General features: G+C 41.7%; 3 protein-coding genes across 3 annotated transcripts in view; 2 read left to right on the forward strand and 1 right to left on the reverse strand.

Annotated features, from left to right (window-relative positions):
* The window catches only part of LOC128450900 (E3 ubiquitin-protein ligase TRIM35), a 454,970-nt gene that overhangs the window by 398,519 nt on the left and 35,067 nt on the right, over positions 1 to 21,384 (reverse strand). The gene's annotated exons all lie outside the window — the stretch shown is intronic.
* On the forward strand, positions 3,967 to 8,749 carry LOC128450904 (zinc finger protein with KRAB and SCAN domains 8-like). The gene is made up of 2 exons (XM_053434665.1): positions 3,967 to 4,299; positions 7,258 to 8,749. The coding sequence occupies exons 1-2, from the start codon at positions 4,005 to 4,007 to the stop codon at positions 8,283 to 8,285; spliced, it is 1,323 nt and encodes a 440-aa protein (XP_053290640.1). The 5' UTR covers positions 3,967 to 4,004; the 3' UTR covers positions 8,286 to 8,749.
* LOC128450911 (zinc finger protein 664-like) lies at positions 11,931 to 18,813 on the forward strand. The gene is made up of 2 exons (XM_053434674.1): positions 11,931 to 12,028; positions 16,957 to 18,813. Exons 1-2 carry the CDS (start codon positions 11,998 to 12,000, stop codon positions 17,952 to 17,954), a joined length of 1,029 nt encoding a protein of 342 aa, XP_053290649.1. The 5' UTR covers positions 11,931 to 11,997; the 3' UTR covers positions 17,955 to 18,813.

Consider the following 21,384-nt stretch of genomic DNA (forward strand, 5'->3'; position numbering starts at 1 on the left):
ATTTCTTTGTGTGTGGTTGGGGGGGGTGGGGGGGGGTCTTTCGACGAGGACCTTGAGTGTTAATTTACGGTCGAGTGTTCAAAGCTTCCAGGAACATGGAGTGACACACACTGCGCTGTAATTGTCTGAAGGTCCATTAGATCAAATATTATCATGACAGCCTTGAGCTTTCGAGTGGCGTCCTCCTCCAGCGAGTGGAGCCGGAGGATCCAGACATGAAAACAGGCTTTGATCTTTCAAACGTAACGCCGCTCACAGGATTATGATTGTTCTACCGGAATGTGTACACGTACATTTCCAGAACTATGGAGTATCTGCAAATAACGACAGAGTATTCACATCATTTTGAAGAAAGAAAACTTATTGTGACGAGAAGCAAGTTGTAAAAAAGGTCATTTTCTGAGAATAAAATCCTATATTTTACAATAAATTTTTCTTTAAACTCGTAATGTGACCAGTTTCTTATCAGTTACGACTTTGTTCTTGATGTTTCTAGCCTCGTATTTCTTCACCTCGTATTTCTTCAAGCCCTATTTCTTCAAGCCCTTTCTGTTCCTGTCAGTGATCGTTTTCTGGGAAATAAAAACGCAGCGGGACTACGGGCTGGAGGCCACTGATGCTCCTCTAAACCAATGAGATCACTCCTTCCTCTGTCTGCAGCTCCGCCTCGAGGAAATGCCTGCAGAGCCGAGAACTCAGATCTGATAAATGTCTTGTTCAAACTGCTCATAAACATCAGTCACACTTTACTATCAGATCCCTCGGCCAATGCAGAAATCTGAGCCAGTGACTTTATAATGAAAAGAGCAGAGACGAGTTCCAGTCCCAGACAGAAAAAGGGCAAGAAACTCAATCAGGCTGTAAATAAACTCAGAGTTGGGCCAGATATCACAAATCACTTTCTTCGGAGGTTAAATCAAAAGAGGCTGAACCTCAAGGTTTGAAATAATATCTTATTTCACAGGAAAGAACTGAAGATAATACACAGAGCTGGAAAGTTCGGAGAATCATTTTACCTTTTTTGTGTCTGACCTGGAGTTTTGTTTCAAACCAGTTTGAATGTTTCCTGCCTGGTCTGAAATCTTTGATTTGTCCGGGGCACAGTTCATATAATGTATAATATATACAATATATACATAATGTATATTTAATTTAAATTATTTATGAAGTAATATATACTATTAGTAGTTAGTCAAACCTGAGGCTGTGTTTAAACAGTTCCAGGTTAACAGAGTAGGAACGTGACACATCTGATTCGTACAGAGACGGGGAATTAATCGTTTTAAAAGATTCTCAACAGCTGAATTGAGTAAAAGATGAAGTTTTACCGTTCAAAGCTAACGAGGCTTCAACGTCACGTCTATCTTGTCTTAGAGGAAAAACAAATGAGAACTTAATCTTTGTGTTTGTCCGTCACGCTTCACGACAACGTTTCAAAGACTGTATGTTCAGCTCACGTGTGAAGAGCCACTTCAGACATTTAGACTCTTCACACTGTTTTTCTAAATTCGCAAGAACACCGAACAAACGCCTAAAGAAAATGTGTTTTTCTGTTTCCTACAGAAAATCCTTACATTCTCTATCAAAGATCCTTTTCCCTGTCCGACGCTGTAACTTTTCTTATTTCCCTGATCTCCAGCGGTTGAGTCTTGAACTTTTGAGGATTTTCCGAGCAGCTTATCCGCCTCATCTCCACAGATAAACTCTGCTCACCATTTAGTCTCATTAATTCCGGGACTGATACAGTAAACACAGTTTTATTACAGCGCCGAGCTGGAACCCGAGTCGAGTGTTTGCTCACTTTTAATCAACGCTCTCCTAAAATCCTGAGGGCTTTACAGCAGAAACAGAGAGAGGCTGAATATTCATGCAAAGCAAATCACACGTCTCCTCCTCGGAGATCTAATACCCTTCATTTGCCCGAGGCTTTAACGCCGAACCCACTGTCACTAAGGTAGAGTTTCCCTTTCTTAATCTATCAGTGGTTTTATGAGACATATCTGTTTTTTTGTTCTCTTTCCTTCCCAAATAACTGTCTTCACTCTGAGACGACAGACTCTTTAATGCAGCAGGCTTCTCGCTGCCTCACGGACGCAATGACACTATTCAGCTCTGACCTTTTTTTCTCTGTTGGCACCGCACTATCTCCCACAATGGAACAGGAGGAGGTTAATGTAAGTTCGGCTCTGGGAAAAGTATATTCGGGAAGGTTCTTTGGAACTCGCCTCGCTCTTCACTCGCTATCTTCTTTTCTCCGACTCCCTCCTCATTGTTCGCTCGTTGCACAAAGGCGCCTTTCAGCGTCCAGATGTGATGGAAATTGAAATCCAGAGTAAGACCAGGGAAAAGTGTGTGTATCACAAAGGAGGAGGCCATTCAATCAGGGAAAAGACGGGAATGAGACGACGCCAGACGAGTCGTGGGTTCGTGTCCCGTTTCGTGAGAAGCAAACGTGACAAGTACGAACTTGAATATTTTAATAATCTTTATATATGTTCAAACACAGGCCTTATTCATGCTGGTCGAGGGAAACTCATTTTCACTGTAGGATGCTACTGACGGTGGTCAGAAGAAAAACAACCGCGCTGATTGTTCGTTCGATGGCAACACGTCCACTAGAGGGCAGCGCAGAGTCCAGAGTTTCTAACGGCAGCAAACATGGCGACCGTCGTGGACGTTGTGATAATTTTCCTCTTAAGACTCAAAAGTGTCTTTTTTCACTGTTCATCGGTCTTACAGTCGTCTCGCTTAAACTATTGGCTACACTGTCCCCCCCCCCCCGTGAATGAATCAAAAAGGCAATAGAATAAAAATTAAATAAATAAATGCAGAGTATGTCCATTACATACACATTTCACTGTGGTGGTTTGTAAATTAATTGTGTAAAGGGCAGTTGCAACAGGATGATTGTACAAGAAAGTAGAAAAGCGTTTTGCTCAAAGTGTCGCATGAACAGATGCTGAGAATTTGTCATTTTAATTCCCCTTTTTGTATTTTGCACATGAATAACGTCTAAAATGAAATTACTTTCATGGCAGCTTCTCTTAAAAAAAGACAGATGACGTTCAATTGAAACAAATTGAGGAGAATCTGGACGGACGGAGGGAAGCTGACACAATGATGAGACCTCAGACTGGATGCTGTGTTTTTCCCAGTAAACGATGAACATGAAGTAGAATCATTTCCTCCTCTTCATCGACACACAGAACCGGACGTCTCCTCATCCGTGAGCGAGAGCGGAGGACTGGTTGTGCTCGAGAGACACAACACGCCGCATTCGCACAATCGCCCTCGGAGCTTCCAAGAGTTTCACAAGAGCTTTAATGGTTTCTGTAAATATTGACCTGATGATTTCCTCTGAATTATTTACAGCGGCGAATGACTGAGGAACAAACGATCCATCCCAAAATCACTCTTGTGATTGTTAACTCAATTACTGGAATTATCGCAGAGAGCAGTTTCAGTTCCTCCACGTGTTTCTGACAGGTTACATATTAATATGAATCATCGTGACCTTTGACCTCCAACCACTCAAATCTAATCAGCTAATTAACATGACGTGACGGACGCAGGAAGGGAAACATTTGCACGCTTCAAAATGCATGTGCTCGGCCCGTTCACTGCTACTTTGCAGTCCTAGAAATGTTCCTTTATTTTGGTTTAACTGTCAGAGTTTGATTAATTTAATTATTGAATATTTCTTCTTCACTGTCTTAGTACTTTTACTTGTAATGGAATATTACTTTACTGTCTCGGTACTTTTACCTCAGTGAATGATCGGAATTCTTCTTCCACCAATGGTTAAGTTTATTTTGTTGCTTATACTTTACTACTTGTTTAACAAGTACTTGTAACAGAGGATTTCTACTGTGCAGTATTAGTACTCTCGTTTCCTCTTCGTCCTCCAGTCCAGCAGGGGGCGCTCCTGGCTCGAAGCTCGGAGTCTCTGTTTCCTTTCGCTGGCAGTCTGTGTCCGCTCAGACAGAGACTCCGAGAGGAGGAACATGTCCTCCGTGCAGCTGCTGCGGGTGTTGGTACATGAGCGGATCAACGCGGCCGCTGAAGACTTCCTGCTGCAGGTGGAGGAAGGAGGAGGAAAGGCTCGAGTCCCGGAGCTGAGAGCGATGCTCACCGAGCGGCTCGCGGCTGCGGGGGAGCAGATCCTCGCGGGACTGGAGGAAACCTTGTTAGAGTCCGAGGAGCGAGTGGAGCGGACAGAGCGGTCCCAGCGGGAGGTCTGCCGCCAGAGGAGGCTGCTCGATGCCGCGATGCAGCCCGTAGTCCGGCTGCACAGAGCAGGTCAGTCCCGCTAGCCGCCGCGGAGCCACGTAGCTTAGCCTCAGCTAGCAGTCCCTCGACCTGTCACGTGCAGCCGGGAGCCCAGGGCGGTGGGTGACGGTCCGGGGGGGGCACAGTGCTACCCTTAAAGAGCCCACGATTAAAGAGCCACCAGCTCACGGTTCAAACAGATTCTCCAGGGACCACAGTCAACTGCATCCCTTTTTGGAGGAAACCTGGTCTTGTTAGGAGAGACGCGTTCAGCACACTTGGAATGGAGCAGCTCTCTTATATAGGAGCCAGTCTATCACATGACAACCCAGAGTTGGGACCAGGAAGCAGAGCTGCAGTGCTACACACTTCTCTGCGCTCCCTCTGGATCAGTCACATAACCCCATAGAGATTGTGTCTGTGTACCGCCCGATTAAATTAAACAATAACAGGGCGAGAATTAAACACGAAATACAAATTAACACAACCTCTGCAACAACTCAGAAAAATAATACTTTAAAAAGTGTTTTTGTAAACATTAGATCACTGTCATCAAAGGCTATTTTAGTTAATGAACTAGTGTCAGATTAAAACGTGGATCCAGATGAATATGTCAGTCTAAATGAATCTACTCCCCCCTGCGGCATATAAATTCACACGTTCCCAGAGAATTCGGCCGAGGAGGTGAAGTTGCTGCTATTTTTAACTCCAGTCTATCAAATAATCCTAATCCTAAACTCGGCTACAACTCATTTGAATGTCTTATTATATTTACCATGCTCCTGGGGCTCATAGTGAAATTTTAACTGAATTCCCTGAGTTTTTATCAAACATAGTCCTAAAGACCGATACAATTGTTATTTTTGGTGACTTTAATATTCAGGTTGACAATAGTAAAGATAGCCTTAGCGTAGGGCTGTGCAATTCATCGAATTTGAATCATGATTTCGATTTTTTAGGTCAGACGATCTCCAAACTAATATAATCGAGTTGAAAGATTTTCTGAAATTGGATGTCCTTCAGAATTCAGTCCTTCTCCCATAGCATTCAACGCGGCCCTGCTGACTGGCACTCACTCTCAAGTAGGGTTGGGTACCGAGAACCGGTTCCAATACAACCGGTACCTACCCGGACTGAAATGCAACGCAGATTTCTGTGCTTCATTTCGGTGCCTGAGCCAATTGAGTCCATTCTAAAGCGCGCAGCCGCCTGGCTGTTCACACCGGACACGCATTTCTCCGCGCCAGTCAGCTGCTTATTGTTGTATGTAACCCGCTCAATGTAGGTGTTCGGGGGTAAATGATGATGGTCCCCATAACCATCCCCCACCCCTCTCTCTCGCGCTCTGTCTGTGTGCTTGTAGTGGGGGGGCAGATGGGGACATTTAATAATGAGAGGAAATTTCAAAGTTCTCATTTACAAAGTGGAGAGAAATACTGAATAAATGCATCATGTTTTCAAACTCAAAATTAATCGTTTGAATAATCGTGATTTCAATATTGTCCAAAATAATCGTGGTTGATTTTTTTTCTAGGCTAACGTTAGCTAGCATAAGGTCCAGCAGCGGAGTTAATACATCACTTCCTGTCTCTGTTTGCTGCACCCGGCTGCTCCACCTCTCGCCTGAATAATGAGGAGGATTTGATGCTGTTGTGAACGAGTCTGTGCAGAAAACCTGCTGCTGTGTTGCTCATGTCTGAAACAGAAAGTCTGGAAGGATTTCTCTGAGTTTTACCCAAAGGTCTTGTTTGAAAGCAGCTTAATCAACTAACTAACGTCCCCTAACCCTGTTCTCCTTTGTTAGTGACCTTATTGGTTTATTTAGCATCAAAATGAACTTTTTACCAGAAACCCTTTGTTTCATGCTGCTTCCTTTACGATCTGGGTCGTGTCGTTGCGTTTTTATTTATCCTGAATGTGAGAAGAGCCGGTCTCGCTTTGGTTCAATTTCAAGTATTTATTAAGAAGTAATGAAAAGGCATGAAAAGTTAATGCAAAGCAATGGGCACCCAAAGCACAGCCCCGGCCCTCTAGCGGCACCGGACAGTCACAAGTCGCGCCACACGGACGGCGGTTGTTATATTTTATAACAGAAGTTATAACAGAATTGGTCAATAACGAGGGGAAGTCTTCCTCGGTTCTTCCTTGATGGTGCACAGGCGTAGTACCTCCCTCTTGGTACTGGAATAAGGATATGACGAGCAGCCGCTCCCAATCTCGCTCCTCCTCTGATAGTTGCTGGGCAAAATCTTCAATTCAAGACAGTTTAGAAAAAGGTACAAACAAGCCTTGACTCAGCTGACTCCTTGTGGGTCGGAGTTGTTGTTCATTGGAGTCAGAATATTGTGTTCATGCTCTATTAGCTGTATGTTCTGTTTGTGTAAACATTTGCATCCTCCAAACCAAAACAACGCCACTCTCTCTTCCCCCCAGAACCTGGGGCAGCTGCTTGAACTCTGTGTGATGATTAAATCTAATGGAGTTATGCTTTAATATAAAAAGCTAGAAATGAGAACAAGTTAAAGTACAGTGTATTGTATGCCACAGGTTTATCCCACAACAGGCAGCAGCTCTTATCAGACCTCTTATCAAGACAGGTGTGAGACTGTGTGTGAGACACACATTCTAAACGAACTTCCAGATTAACACTAAGCAGCAACGGTTATTAGAAGTCACTATGTGAGAGTCATATATCTATATCTAGGCTATATATATATATGTCTGGCCCAAACTACTCCTGCCACCACCCTCCTGACTTATTGTTTAGAGTACAGTTCCATAAACATCTTCACAGACACACACACACAGAGAAGCTAAAATTTAAAATACCAACAGTCATAACACCAACTGTTAACAACCTCAACATCTCTACTTCCTGAATGCGATCATTCAAAAATCACAACAGTCGACATTAAAACGACACAACACAAGTTTTTCAAAACACTTCAGGAAACTCTGAAATAATAAACGTGTGTTTTTGTGTTTCAGTGTGTCCTGCAGACGTCCAGCAACTGATGGTGAATAAAGAAGAGGTTCCCCCTGAGCAGCAGCAGTGGAGCCCCCTTGTGGACCAGGAGGACCCAGAGCCCCCCCACATTAAAGAAGAGCAGGAGGAACCGTGGACCACTCAGGATGGACAGCAGCTTCAAGGACTGGAGGAGGCTGATGTCAAGTTCACTGTCGCTGTGAAGAGTGAAGAAGATGAAGAGAAACTTAAATCGTCAAAGATTCATCCGAGTGAGACGAAGGATAACAGAGCGGACTGTGGAGGACCAGAACCAGCCAGGAACTCAGATCCTGATGTACTTTTACAACCCGGTCCTGAGGACAAGGCTGAAGACTCTTCTGAGACTGAAGTCAGTGAGGATGATTGGATTGAGCCTCTAAGTGATATGGAATGTAAGACAGAAAAAAAAACATTTAGTTGCTCTGAGTGTGGTAAAAGATTTAACCATAGGTGCAGTCTATATCTACATATGAGGATTCATACAGGAGAGAAACCGTTTATTTGCTCTGAGTGTGGTAAACGATTTCACCAGAGGGGTGATCTAAATAGACATGAGAGGAGTCATACAGGAGAGAAACCGTTTAGTTGCTCTGAGTGTGGTGAAAGATTTAACCAAAGGGGCAGTCTAAATAGACATAAGAGGCTTCATACAGGAGAGAAACCGTTTAGGTGCTCTGAGTGTGATAAACGATTTAGCCATAGTTGTCATCTAAATACACATATGAGGATTCATACTGGAGAGAAACCGTTTAGTTGCTCTGAGTGTGGTAAAAGATTTAACCAAAGGGGTGATCTAAATATACATATGAGGAGTCATACAGGAGAGAAACCGTTTAGTTGCTCTGAGTGTGGTAAAAGATTTAGCCGTAGGTGCCATTTAACTGCACATATGAGGAGTCATACAGGAGAGAAACCGTTTAGTTGCTCTGAGTGTGGTAAAAGATTTATCCATAGTTTCCATCTAAATAGACATAAGAGGAGTCATACAGGAGAGAAACCGTTTAGTTGATCTGAGTGTGGTTAAAGATTTAGGATTCAGTCCTATTGTACGAGACGTGAGGATTCCTAAAGGAGAGAAGTGATTCAGTGTCAACCTTTGCAACAAAAGTTTTAGTATGATTTATCAGCAGATCTTCATTTTATACATATTCATAGTTCAGTTATAAATAGACTAATAATAGTTTATGTCCCTAGAAAATATAACTCATTGAATAACACAAAAGATTTGTGTTTATATATCTTGTTTCTACTGATTTCTACCTAATGTATCTATTTTCATAAAGTCCTTCATCTCATTTTAAGGTTAAAGTGTGGACCTTGCACAGTATGAACGTGTGTTCTTAACTAGTTCATATTATTATATTTGTTTGTTTTAAAACAATGATCAGTTGTTTTGTGAAATTCAATGACTGTGTATGTTCTCATTTATGTATTGAATGTGTTTCCAAGAATAAAAGTCAGATAAAAATATAATGGTGTCTTCGTCCTCCTCTTCTTTGTTTCTGTACTAATTGAGGCTGCACTGGCTACAGTTGAGTTGTCTCATCACAAGACAAATTAATCAGCTTCTCACAGTCTGACATGTTTGCTTACGTTTGATGTGAAGTCAGAACTGGGCAATTTCAGGTCAGAATATCTGACATACGAGTCGTCTGGAACGCAGCATTACACTCACACACACGGACAGCGGAGCAGCGATGACGGAGGAGCCCTCGTTGACATGAATGAAGGTAAATGTCAAACAGCAGGATTCAAGGATAGCTGTGATGTCCCCAATCTCTAAAATTTGAGATTTTTTTTTACATGCTTGTGTTTTTGCTGGGATGTTTTGGCTCCGTCTGTCAATATGTGTGATACTGGACTAAGTAGATCACAGATCTATATAAAATAACATAGATCACAGGGCAGTGATTCAAAACAAACATATTTAATCTAATGAACAATTAGCAGGCAAGGATCGACATCACGTGACGGACGCAGGAAGTGAAGCGTTTATCTTTGCCGCAGTGTGCAAAACGCATGCAACCCTTCAAAATGCATGTGCTTGGGCCCATTCAGTGCTGCTTTGCAGTCCTACAAATTGTAGAAATGTAATTTTAATGTTTAATTATGTTTGTTTTCATCTAAATTTGAAGTTGATCTGATGTAAGCCCTGGTACAAGTACCTCAAAGTAAAAATGTGGAATATGGCCAAAATGGCCACTAAATGCAAAATGGCGGCCTTCCTGTTGTGTTTCTCATAATGCCCCTTGAGACTTTTTTGTTTATCTGTTCATGATAGATTGGTCATTGTGAACGTGTTCCAGGGGTCTCATTGTATATGATTTTTTGTTCACAAAAGTTTGAAGTAAGTATTAACTTGGTGCCGTCTAGTGTGTTTTGTTAGGCACAGCTTCAAGAAGAGTAAAGCTCAGCACAGTGTTCCTTTTCAAGTGACTTTGTTTATGAAACAATTTGTTCCCTTAACATGTAGTTGCAACTCTAGGAGAATGATAATAGTGATGACTTATCTTATTTTCAAGACATCTATGAAAAGAAACTGAGCAGTGGTGGTGTCTGCTAAACTGAGGATTATGTACCAGTGGTCACATCAGGTTTGATTGTCTTAATTATTTCAATATTTTTCTTTTTCTTGGATTATTAAAAAACGTAAATGCTTCTTTATGATCTCAGAGTCAACGGAAAGCCAATGAGCTGTCTAACTCCACAGCCCCACAGTGCTAATAGGGAGGGGGGGGAGACATACAAAAATCCATTTGAAAATGCATCTTAATAGGAGAAATAAGTAGCTGAATGAATTAATGAATCACTCTCCCTTTTTCCTATTTGCTGTTCAATCTGCTGAGTCATTTAGCTTCTCCATTCAACCTCTCCATTCTGTGACACTGGGACTTGTTATTAGTGGCTTGCACCCCTAGGCAATGCATTGCAGGGTGAAGCATATTTCTTTCGTCTTTATTTCGGCGCTTCTCCTCCCACAAATTTTGTCACACAATCACGAGACCTATAAATAAACCCGTTGCATTGAATTGAATGGTGTGCTATGTGTTTTATAAGAAATTCGTCCAACAGTTCGCTCAAAGATCCCGACAACGCAACCGAAAACGACGATTGGGTATGAGTGTGTATGCAGTGTTAGCGCCACCTACTGGATCAACACTCTCTCTATCTCTCTCTCTCTCTCTCTGGGTCTCGCTCTCTCTTTCTCTCTCTCTATCTCTCTATGGGTCTATGTCTCTCTCTCTCTCTCTCTCTCTCTCTCTCTCTCTGGGCCTATGTCTGTCTATGCCTCTTTAATTATCAGTGTGACACTGAAACCTGCTTCATGTGGGTTTTTATAAACTTTTTTAATATCTCTGCAGGTGAATGAAAACTTTATTTAAGCTTCGAGATTTTCAGAAGAAAAACTCATTAGACCTTTCTCTCATCAAGCTGCTGTTTCTTCAAATTCATATTAATGAAGTAATAATTATGTGTGTTTGGTTAAGAGTGTGTGTGTGTGTGTGTGTGTGTGTGTGTGTGTGTGTGTGTGTGGTTAACCGGCACCTGAAACAGGAAAACACGTTGAAAACATACGTTCATGTTTATTTATTTATTTATTTATTTACGTACCACTCTTACAGATACATTACTGAGCATTGTTAACAAGTAACTTCTTCAAAATCCAGAAAATATCATTTGATTATTGTTATTGGTTCTGATATCTGTCACGGCAATAAGATCCATAGAATCACTTCCTGTTTATCTTCAGAGTAAAAGCACAATGTTCCTTTTGTAGTTGCTTACTTTGAGGAAGTGACAGTTCAGTCAAACTGAAAAGGATAATTTCTCAGGATATAAATTCATGAAACTTCGTGGATACTTTACTGTGAAAGTGGACTGAGTTGTCCAGGAGGTTGTTGGTTCAATCCCAAGCTCCTCCCACCTGAGGGCTGAAGTGTCCACGGGCAAAACAGTTGAGTTACTGGTCTGGAACATAGACAGAATTCTCCTTCACGTCTTCCTGTCAGGGTCAAAGAACTTAGAGATTCAATAAGAGGGTTCTCTATTGAGGTTGGGTGTGTTGATGTGATCTCAACACTAGAGTTCAGTGTGTCCCCACACTGGGGATTGTTATTTTTGGTTTTACTGTCGGAGTTTGTTTAAATTTATTATTGAGTATTCCTACTTCACTGTCTTAGTATTTTTTATTTGTAATGGAATATTACTTTACTGTCTTGGTATTTTTACCTCAGTGAATGATCCGTATTCTTCTTCCACCATTGGTTAAGTTTATTTAATTGCTTATACTTTACAACATGTTTTACAAGTAATTGTAACAGAATATTTCTACTGTGAAGTATTAGCACTTTCGTTTCCTCTTCGTCCTCCAGTCCAACAGGGGGCGCTGCTGGCTCGGACTCTCTGTTTCCTGTCGCTGGAAGTCTTTGTCCCTCAGAGAATCAGAGAGGAGGAACATGGCCACCGTGCAGCTGCTGCGGGTGTTGGTACATGAGCGGATCCGCGCTGCCGCTGAAGACTTCCTGCTGCAGGTGGAGAAAGGAGGAGGAAAGGCTCGAGTCCCGGAGCTGAGAGCGATGCTCACCGAGCGGCTCGCGGCGGCGGGGGAGCAGATCCTCGCGGGGCTGGAGGAAACCTTGTCAGAGTCCGAGGAGCGAGTGGAGCGGACAGAGCTGTCGCAGCGGGAGGTCTGCCGCCAGAGGAGACTGCTCGATGCCGCGATGCAGCCCGTAGTCCGGCTGCACAGAGCAGGTCAGTCCCAGGAGCACGGGGGGGGGGGTTCATGTTCCCAAGGGGCCACATGAGAACATGGACAGTTGTGGAGGGCCGCACCAACAGGCTGATCTCAATTCTACTCATATTCATTTGATAAGCTTCTACTGGTCAGAGTAAATGTTATGATTACTTCATTAGGGTAAGCGTGCTGCTTAATTTCGTCACTTCCTGTTTACCACTCGCTAGTAGTGGTCGCTCTGTGAACTAGCTCCTCTGCTAACAGCTGTTTCTCTGCCTCACTACGGCTACAATCACCGGTCTGTAGTTAAACAGCCACACAGACCAGCCCCTACTCTCTGGTGCTCCGTGACTCTGTGTTCTGTGTGAGCTCAGCCTCGTAGTCGAACAGGCGGAGACAGCAGCGATGTCTTCTCTCTCTCTCTCTCTCTCTCTCTCTCCTGCTCCGAGTCTCTCATGTTCACTGACTCCTCCGCCTCCATTAACAGTAGTGCTACATGTAATAAATGCAGTGTGTTGGTAGCGATGGAGGCGAGATGCTCAGCGACTTCGAAGCTCGGCTCCGCAGCTTAGAACCTCCGTTAGCTGTAGTTAGCTTAGCCGCCGCGAAGCCACTTAGCTTAGCACGTAGCTTAGCCTCAGCTATTAGTCCCTAGACCTGTCGCATGCAGCCGGGAGCCCAGGGCGGTGGGTGACGGTCCGGAGGGGGCGCAGTGCTACCCTTAAAGAGCCCACGAATAAAGAGCCACCAGCTCACGGTTCAAACAGATTATCCAGGGACCACAGTCAGCTGCATCTAGGGTTGCCAACCGTCCCTTGAAAAACGGATTCGTCCTGTATTCAGAAACAATAGCACCCGTCCCGTATTGAGCTGTAAAGGGACGCACTCTTATCCCGTATTACTGTGAGATTTAAAAAAATGGTCAGTAAAATGTCAATGGAAAATGAATTCTGGTCAGACTCAGAAGGAGAGTCTGACCATTTCATCGGCGCTACGTCTATGGACGCAATACGTCACTTTCAAAATAAAATCATGGGGAAAAAAATTGAGCGAAAAACTGGATCTTTAAATCAGGAAATACAGGAGATAAAGGAAGTTTGTAAAACAGGATTTGTATCTTTTTTTTTTCCAAGTGAATGCAATACGCTTCCGAAGGTTTTTGTTTAATAAAGATACTTCTTTTATTCAGTTAATATAGTTTATTATTAAAGTGAATTGCTGGATACTAATTTGTTTTTCCATGTGTTTATGTCACTCAAAAATATGCATCTAATTCAATTCAGGGTCAAATAGTTAAAAAATCTTTTCACTCACAAAAAAAGGGACAAAAAAATTCAACACGCCAGGAAGGGTGAAGGCATCGGGTCGGCCGGCCCTGCCAATGAGGTGTCTCTTATTTATTTTTCGGGGAGTTGGCAACCCTACCTGTGTGTGAAGTGCAGCGATCTACTGAAGGTCTCGCTGAAATAAAAATCCTACAGAAACCCTTCACCACTGCGTGTCCATGTCAGCATCACGTTGAGACAGCAATATAAATCAAATTGTTACAAAAGAAAGAAAACGGCACAAAAATCTTGAAAGGGATTCGAAACAATGTCTTAGACTCTAGAATAAGGCCACATATTAATAATTGTTTGAATAATCATGATTTCGATATTGTCCAAAATAATCCTGATTATGATTTGTTCCATTATCGAGCAAAGTGCTTTTACTATTTGCATATAGTCTAATCACCACATTTGCTGGAATTCTGTTTGTTTTTCTGTTCAATGAGAGAAATCTAGTCTGTTTTGGGCTTGAACAAGTGAACCGACGTCAGGTTGAATATCTGAGGTGGATATGCGAAGGACAGCTGACAGGTGATCATCAGTGAGATAGGATCTGTATCTGGATTTGTTAAACTTCATCACAGAAAACATGTGTTCACATATTTAAGTAGATCCAAAGAGAACCAACATCTACTGAGCATGCCTCTTCATTTATACAAAGTTCTCCTCTTTGAGAGAAGAATACAGCTCCAGCAGAGATACTGACTTAAAGTGCCCTGCCAGTAGTGTATTAGACTGCAGGTCAATGAGTTCGAGCTGAACATCACTAGGTGCATTATCCACACTGCACTGAACTGTCTTGAAGTCTTGAAATCCTCTTGAAAACTCACCATGCAGTGCCCCTAACATGGATGAGTACCCGAGGAGGTGATCAACTGATGGTGGGTCTTCTTTCAGTGTTGGCATGTGGTTGAGAATGTTACCCTTCACCAGGCTGTACATTTCATGTGCAAATAGGCCCTTGCCTTGCAGTTTGGTATTTAACTCATTCATTAATGCAGTGACATCAACAGCAAATGCAAGATCTGCCATCCAGTCTGCATCTGAGAGTTGTTGGATGTCCTTGCCTTTCTTTTCACAAAACTCGAATCTCGTTTCTCAGGTCCCATACTCGTTTAAGCACTTTGCTCAGACTGATCCATCCGACAGCTGCGTGGCATCCTATGTCCCCATGTTCAGTCTCATGCTGCTCAAAAAGTGCAACAAACTGTCTGTGATTCAATGCTCTTGCCCTGATAAATTTAGTTACAACATCAGTAACATGATATGTATAATACAATGCAAAAATAGCAATTTAATATCTGGGTTGATTTCCCTCATTTATCTGGCATCCGCATCAAAAGTCAGAAATTTTTCCCTGTCAGATTTGGACAATCGGTTGTAACACCTGCCAGTTGGTCCCATTTGAGTCCCAGCTTGTCCAAGACTGCAGTTAACTCCGTGAACAAATCACTCCCAGTCGTCGTCCCTTTTATTGACCGCATGGCTGCCAGCTCCTCCGTAATCTCAAAGTCTTTCGTCATCCCACCTACAAAGATGATTAACTGGGCTGTGTCGCGGACATCACAGCTCTCATCCAGAGCCAAGGAGAAAAAGTCAAAATCGACTTCTTTCTTTTGCAGCTGAAGCTCGAGATTTCCTGTGATGTCCTCAATCCTTCTCGTTACGGTTCCTGGAGAGGGACATGTTCTCAAAGGCCTCTTTCTTCTCAGGGCATATTAGTGCAGCAGAGTCAACCAAACACTCCTTGATAAACTCCCCATCAGAGAATGGCTTACCCCTTTTGGCGATTTTGTGGGATATCACAAAGGTGGTCTTGACAGCTCCATCCCTGGATGTGGAGAGCTTGGTCAAAAAATCCTTGTTTCTTCGGCAGCTTAGCTAGCAAAGCTTCCGATATCCATGCACGTTCTTCATTGGTCATGTTTCTGTAAGTCTCTCCATCTTTGACTCGTAATTGCGATTCAAATTGTAATCCTGACGAACAGCGATCTTTTCTCCACAAACTAAGCACACAGCTTTCCCTTGACTTCAGTAAATAAATTCTTAGCAGTCCATGTCTCGTTAAAAACTCTACATTCTGTATTGATCTTTCTTTTTTATCGTGGGCTGACATTTTTGCGGACTAACGGCTAACTCACATCTCTCCGAAACTCTGTTCGCCAACACACCGTGCGATCGCTTGCATTCAGGATGTACGTCAGGTAAAAATGTTTGACGCCTTCAAAATAAAAGAAATGTTGTACTCTGTGCATGATGTTCACTTATTTACGTGTGATTCCTAATATACCGTTGCTCTTCCTCTCACCTGAATAATGAGAAGGATTTAATATTGTTGTGATGGAGTCTGTGCAAAAGACCCACAGTTTTTGTCGGAAAGCAGCTTAACCAACTAGCTAACGTCCCCTCACCCTGTTCTCCTTTGTTAGGGACCTAATTGGTTAATTTAGCCTTAAAATGAAAAACTCTTTTTTACCAGAAACCCTTTGTTTCATTTTGCTTCCTTTACGATCTGCGTTGTGTCGTTGCGTTTTTGTTTATACTAAATTTGAGAAGAGCCGGTCTCGCTTTGGTTCAATCAAGTATTAATTAAGAAGTAATGAAATGTTACAGCAGAGCGATGGGCACCCAAAGCACAGCCCCGGCCCTCTAGCAGCACCGGACAGTCACAAGTCGCGCCACACTGACGGCGGTTGTAATAATAATACAGTAGGTATAACAGGATTAGTCAATAACGAGGGGAAGTCTTCCACAGTCCTTCCTTGATGGTGCACAGGCGTAGTACCTCCCTTTTGGTACTGGAATAAGGATATGATGAGCAGCCGCTCCCAATCTCGCTCCTCCTCTGATAGTTGCTGGGCAAAATCCTTCATGACAGTTTAGAAAAAGGTACAAACAAGCCTTGACTCAGATGACTCCTTGTTGGTCGGAGTTGTTGTTCATTGGAGTCAGAATATTGTGTTCATGCTCTATCGGCTGTATGTTCTGTTTGTGTAAACATTTGCATCCTCCAAACCAAAACAACTCCACTCTCTCTTCCCCCCAGAACCTGGGGCAGCTGCTTGAACTCTGTGTGATGATTAAATCTAATGGAGTTATGCTTTAATATACAAAGCTAGAAATGAGAACAAGTTAAAGTACAGTGTATTGTATGCCGCAGATTTATCCCACAACAGGCAGCGGCTCTTATCAGACCTCTTATCAAGACAGGTGTGAGATTGAGCGATGTGACGCACACACATTCTAAACGAACTTCAAGATTAACACAAAGCAGCAACGGTTATTATAAGTCACTATGTGAGAGTCATATATCTATATCTAGGCTATATATATGACTGGCCCAAACTGCTCCTGCCAACACCCTCCTGCTTTATTGTTTAGAGACTAGTTCCATAAACATCTTCACAGACACACACACACACACACACACACACACACAGAGAAGCTAATTTAAAATACCAACAGTCGTAACACCAACTGTAAACGACCTCAACATCTCTGCCTCTTGAATTCGATCATTAAAAAATCACAACAGTCGACATTAAACGACACAACACAAGTTTTTCAAAACACTTCAGGAAACTTTGAAATGATAAACGTGTGTATTTGTGTTTCAGTGTGTCCTGCAGACGTCCAGCAACTGATGGTGAATAAAGAAGAGGTTCCCCCTGAGCCGCAGCAGTGGAGCCCCCTTGTGGACCAGGAGGACCCAGAGCCCCCCCACATTAAAGAGGAACAGGAGGAACCGTGGACCACTCAGGATGGACAGCAGCTTCAAGGACTGGAGGAGGCTGATATCAAGTTCACATTGACTCCTGTCACTGTGAAGAGTGAAGAAGATGAAGAGAAACTTAAATCGTCAACGCTTCCTCTGAGTGAGAGGAAAGAGAACAGAGCGAACTGTGGAGGACCAGAACCAGCCAGGAACTTAGGTCCTGATGGACGTTTACAACCAGGTCCTGAGGACAATACTGAAGACTCTTCTGAGACTGAAGTCAGTGAGGATGATTGGATGGAGACCAGGGAACCTCAGACTGGTTTAAATACAAGAAATAACACAAAGCCTTTAAGTGATATGGGATGTAAGACAGAAAAAATAAAATTTAGTTGCTCTGAGTGTGGTAAAAGATTTAACCATAGGGGCAATCTAAATAATCATATGAGGATTCATACAGGAGAGAAGCCGTTTAGTTGCTCTGAGTGTGGTAAAAGATTTTACCAAAGGTGCAGTCTAAATATACATATGAGGGTTCATACAGGAGAGAAACCGTTTGGTTGCTCTGAGTGTGGTAAAAGATTTAGTGAAAGGGGCAATCTAAATACACATATGAGGATTCATACAGGAGAGAAATCTTTTAGTTGCTCTGAGTGTGGTAAACGATTTAACCATAGGAGCAGTCTAAATATACATATGAGGGTTCATACAGGAGAGAAACCGTTTAGTTGCTCTGAGTGTGGTAAAAGATTTAACCATAGGAGCAGTCTAAATATACATATGGGGATTCATACAGCAGTGAAACCGTTTAGTTGCTCTGAGTGTGGTAAAAGATTTAACCATAGGAGCAGTCTAAATAAACATATGAGGATTCATACAGGAGAGAAACCGTTTAGTTGATCTGAGTGTGGTAAAAGATTTAAGATTCAGTCCTACTGTAAGAGACGTGAGGATTCATAAAGGAGAGAAGTGATTCAGTTGCAACCTTTGCAACAAAAGTTTAATTAAGAATTATCAGCAGATATTCATTTTATACATATTCCTAGTTCACTGTTTTAAATAGACTATTAACAGTTTTTATGTCCGTAGAAAATATAATTCATTGAATAACACGAAAGATTTTTGTTTATATATCTTTTTTTCTACTGATTACTACATGATTTTTCTATTTTCATGGTGCTTCATTTGCTCTACTTCGCCATCAAGTGGACATTTAATGTAATGAAGATCGGTATATCAGGGTTCTCGTCTGGGCTCTCGGGGGCACCGTTGAGCCATTTTGCCACGCCCATTGAAAATTCCTCCAGAATACGTATATTTTAACCACTATCTAATTTCTGAAAATTTGATAAGAATTTGAGCATGTTAAAGCCCTCAAAAAGCCAATTCAATTAACTGAATAATAATCATAATAATAATAATTCTTACAATTTCAATAGGGCCTCACTGTCTGTCAGTGCCTGTCAGTGCTCGGGCCCTAATTAAAATTACACTATGGCTTTGGTGTGTGTGAAGCTTTGAATTGAATAAATTAATGAATGAGGTTTGTAATGCCAATGAATAAATGATGAACTTATTAATATGGTGTCTGTCTTTGTAATACAATGGTGGGGTCAAAAGGGAAAGTGTTTTTGATGTGAATATGCTTGTGTTACTTGGTTTGTGACTGTGCTTATGTGTGTGGGGACAAAATGTAATACGTACAATAGTGATAACTGTTTATTTATTTTGATTAAAAAACCACAGCTTTTCAACAGTGCTGGGTTTCAGTTTGTTCTTTTTTGGAAATAAGGTCGCCTGCTTTAGAAATGGTCCATTCACAGGTCACAGATGAAGCTGGGGTACAAAGCAAAGAGACCGCAAGTTTGTACAAGCTGGGCAATTTCCGGTCAGAATATCTGACATACGAGTCGTGTGGAACGCAGCATTACACTCACACACACAGACAGCAGAGCAGCGATGGAGGAGGACCCTCGTTGACATGAATGAGCCTAAATGTCAAACCGCAGGATTGTTAAATTCGGAGTCAGCTGGCCAAACTGGCCACTAAGTGCAAAATAGCGGCCTACCTGTTGTGTTTCTCATAATGCCCCTTGAGACTTTTTTGTTTGTCTGGTCATGATAGATCGGTCAATGTGAACGCGTTCCAGGGGTCTTGTTGTATTCGATTTTTAGTTCACAAAAGTTTGAAGTAAGTATTTCCTTGACCATCTAGTTTGTTTTGTTATGCACAACTTCAAGAAGAGTAAAGCTCAGCACAGTGTTCCTTTTCCAGTTCCTTTGTTGATGAAAGAATTTGTTCCCTTCATTTGTAGTTGTGTAACAGAGTAAAGAATGTACTGTATTTATTTGTATTTATAATTTGTATTTGTGAATTTTATTTTGTTATTTTATTTTGTTAACACTACCTAGGGAAGTGATGTGGCTGTGCACCACCTTTTGTGCTCCCTGAAGTTCTTACTTCCTGTCGGCTCTTCCTTCCCTCAGTGCAATTTTGTTACACTGAGGGTAAGTCACCTGTTGAAATGCTCCGTGCTGTTTTATCGTTTTCTTTAATAAATGACCGATGTAAATTTCATGTTGAATATATAAGTATATTGCGCTGTTGTTTTGAGTGTTTATATGTTTTGGAAATGCTGTAAAATAATGTAATTAAAACGTCCACAAAGATGTATTTTATTTAATGCAGCCGCCATTTTGTTTTCGCGCCAATTAGTTCGGCAGCCTTTAATGTAATTTTATTCTATTTTGTAGACTTTTGTATGGAGCATCAAGGTTTCTGTTGGTTTCTGCAGGTATGTGGGTTTTCCTTTTTATTTAATAACTGTTTGCCCAACAATTTGTGGTGTGTGTAGTTTTATGTAATAGATAAGGTTGTGTATAGTGGGTTTTATATACTAAGAGAAAAGTATAAGTGCAATTTTGTTACACTGAGGACTTTTGTATGGAGCAAAAAGGTTTCTGTTGGTTTCTGCAGGTGTCTGCAGCAAAATAAAGAACCCAAAACCAAGTCCTGAATCTCGTGTTCACATCCGTTACAGTTGCAACCCTAGGAGAATGATAATAATGACGAAATATCTTATTTTCAAGACATCTATGAAAAGAAACTGAGCAGTGGTGGTGCCTGTTTAACTTAGGAATGTGTATCAGTGGTCACATCAGGTCTGATTGTCTTAATTATTTCAATATTTTTCTGGGAATAATAACAAACATTAATGCTTCTTTTAATATGTTCTCTAGGTCAGCGGAAAGCCTATGAGCTGTTATCGTATCTTTCCAGCAGTAGTGTCTTGTCGAAGTCGATGTTCGAAGAGAGGAGACGTGGACCCAGAACTTACAAGTGTAATGTTTATTACACAAGAGTATTACAGGTCAGGACGAGCTCTAAAGACTCGAAGATAACATACAGCCAATTGGTGAAAATCTGACTTGACTCTGCAAGGTAAGGCGTTATATAGGGGAGTTGTTTACCACAAACCTAGAGATATAATGACGTCACACAACCGGCCTTCTGCCTGAATTTGGGAATGTGTCGTACCTTAAGATTTAAGGGACGGCTGAAAACCATCTCTCCTCTCATTATTCCATAGGCAGTTCAAGAATAGTTCAGACAAGGAGAAACACAATGAAACATCTGGAGATAAGACTTAAAGGTTTGAACTTAAGATTCAAGGCGCCTTAAGATATTAACATGTCATTATGATCTATACCTATGCTAGAGAAAATCATTAGCTGGATATTAACATACCATTTATGGTTGGTAACTGTGCTATGGATATCTATTAGCTAAGGGAATATACTACACTGTCTAACTCCACAGCCCTATAGTGCAAAACGGGGGGGGGGGGGGGGGGGGGGGGGGGGGACCAAAAATCCATTTGAAAATGCATTTTAATAAGAGAAATAAGCAACTGAATGAATGAATGAATCACTCTCCCTTATTCCTATTTGCTATCCAACCTGCTGAGTCATTTAGCTTCTCCATTCAATGACACTGGGCCTTGTTTAATATAGTATCACACTAATTAAACAAACTCTCTGAACCAGTCAAATAAAAATCCAAGTTCATATCAAAACACATTTCAGCTCTTTAATTATCAGTGTGACACTCAAACCTGCTTCATGTGGGTTTTTATAAACTTTTTTAATATCTCTGCAGGTGAATGAAAACTTTATTTAAGCTTCAAGAATTGCAGTTGAAAAACTCATTAGACCTTTCTCTCATCAAGCTGCTGTTTCTGTAAATTTATATTAATGAAGTAATGAATAATGAATAACTAGTCCACCGCCTCTCTTAGTACTTTTACTTGTGATGGAATATTACGCTACT

The sequence above is a fragment of the Pleuronectes platessa genome, chromosome 11 (assembly GCF_947347685.1).
Source record: "Pleuronectes platessa chromosome 11, fPlePla1.1, whole genome shotgun sequence".
NCBI classification, from domain to species: domain Eukaryota; kingdom Metazoa; phylum Chordata; class Actinopteri; order Pleuronectiformes; family Pleuronectidae; genus Pleuronectes; species Pleuronectes platessa.

Excerpts from the sequence above, each read along its gene's own strand:
- LOC128450904 (XM_053434665.1), top strand. The coding sequence starts at position 4,005 with ATGTCCTCCGTGCAGCTGCTGCGGGTGTTGGTACATGAGCGGATCAAC. Across the intron at positions 4,300-7,257 it reads AGTCCGGCTGCACAGAGCAG|TGTGTCCTGCAGACGTCCAG; the intron begins GTCAGTCCCGCT and ends TTTGTGTTTCAG.
- LOC128450911 (XM_053434674.1), top strand. The coding sequence starts at position 11,998 with ATGCAGCCCGTAGTCCGGCTGCACAGAGCAG. Across the intron at positions 12,029-16,956 it reads AGTCCGGCTGCACAGAGCAG|TGTGTCCTGCAGACGTCCAG; the intron begins GTCAGTCCCAGG and ends TTTGTGTTTCAG.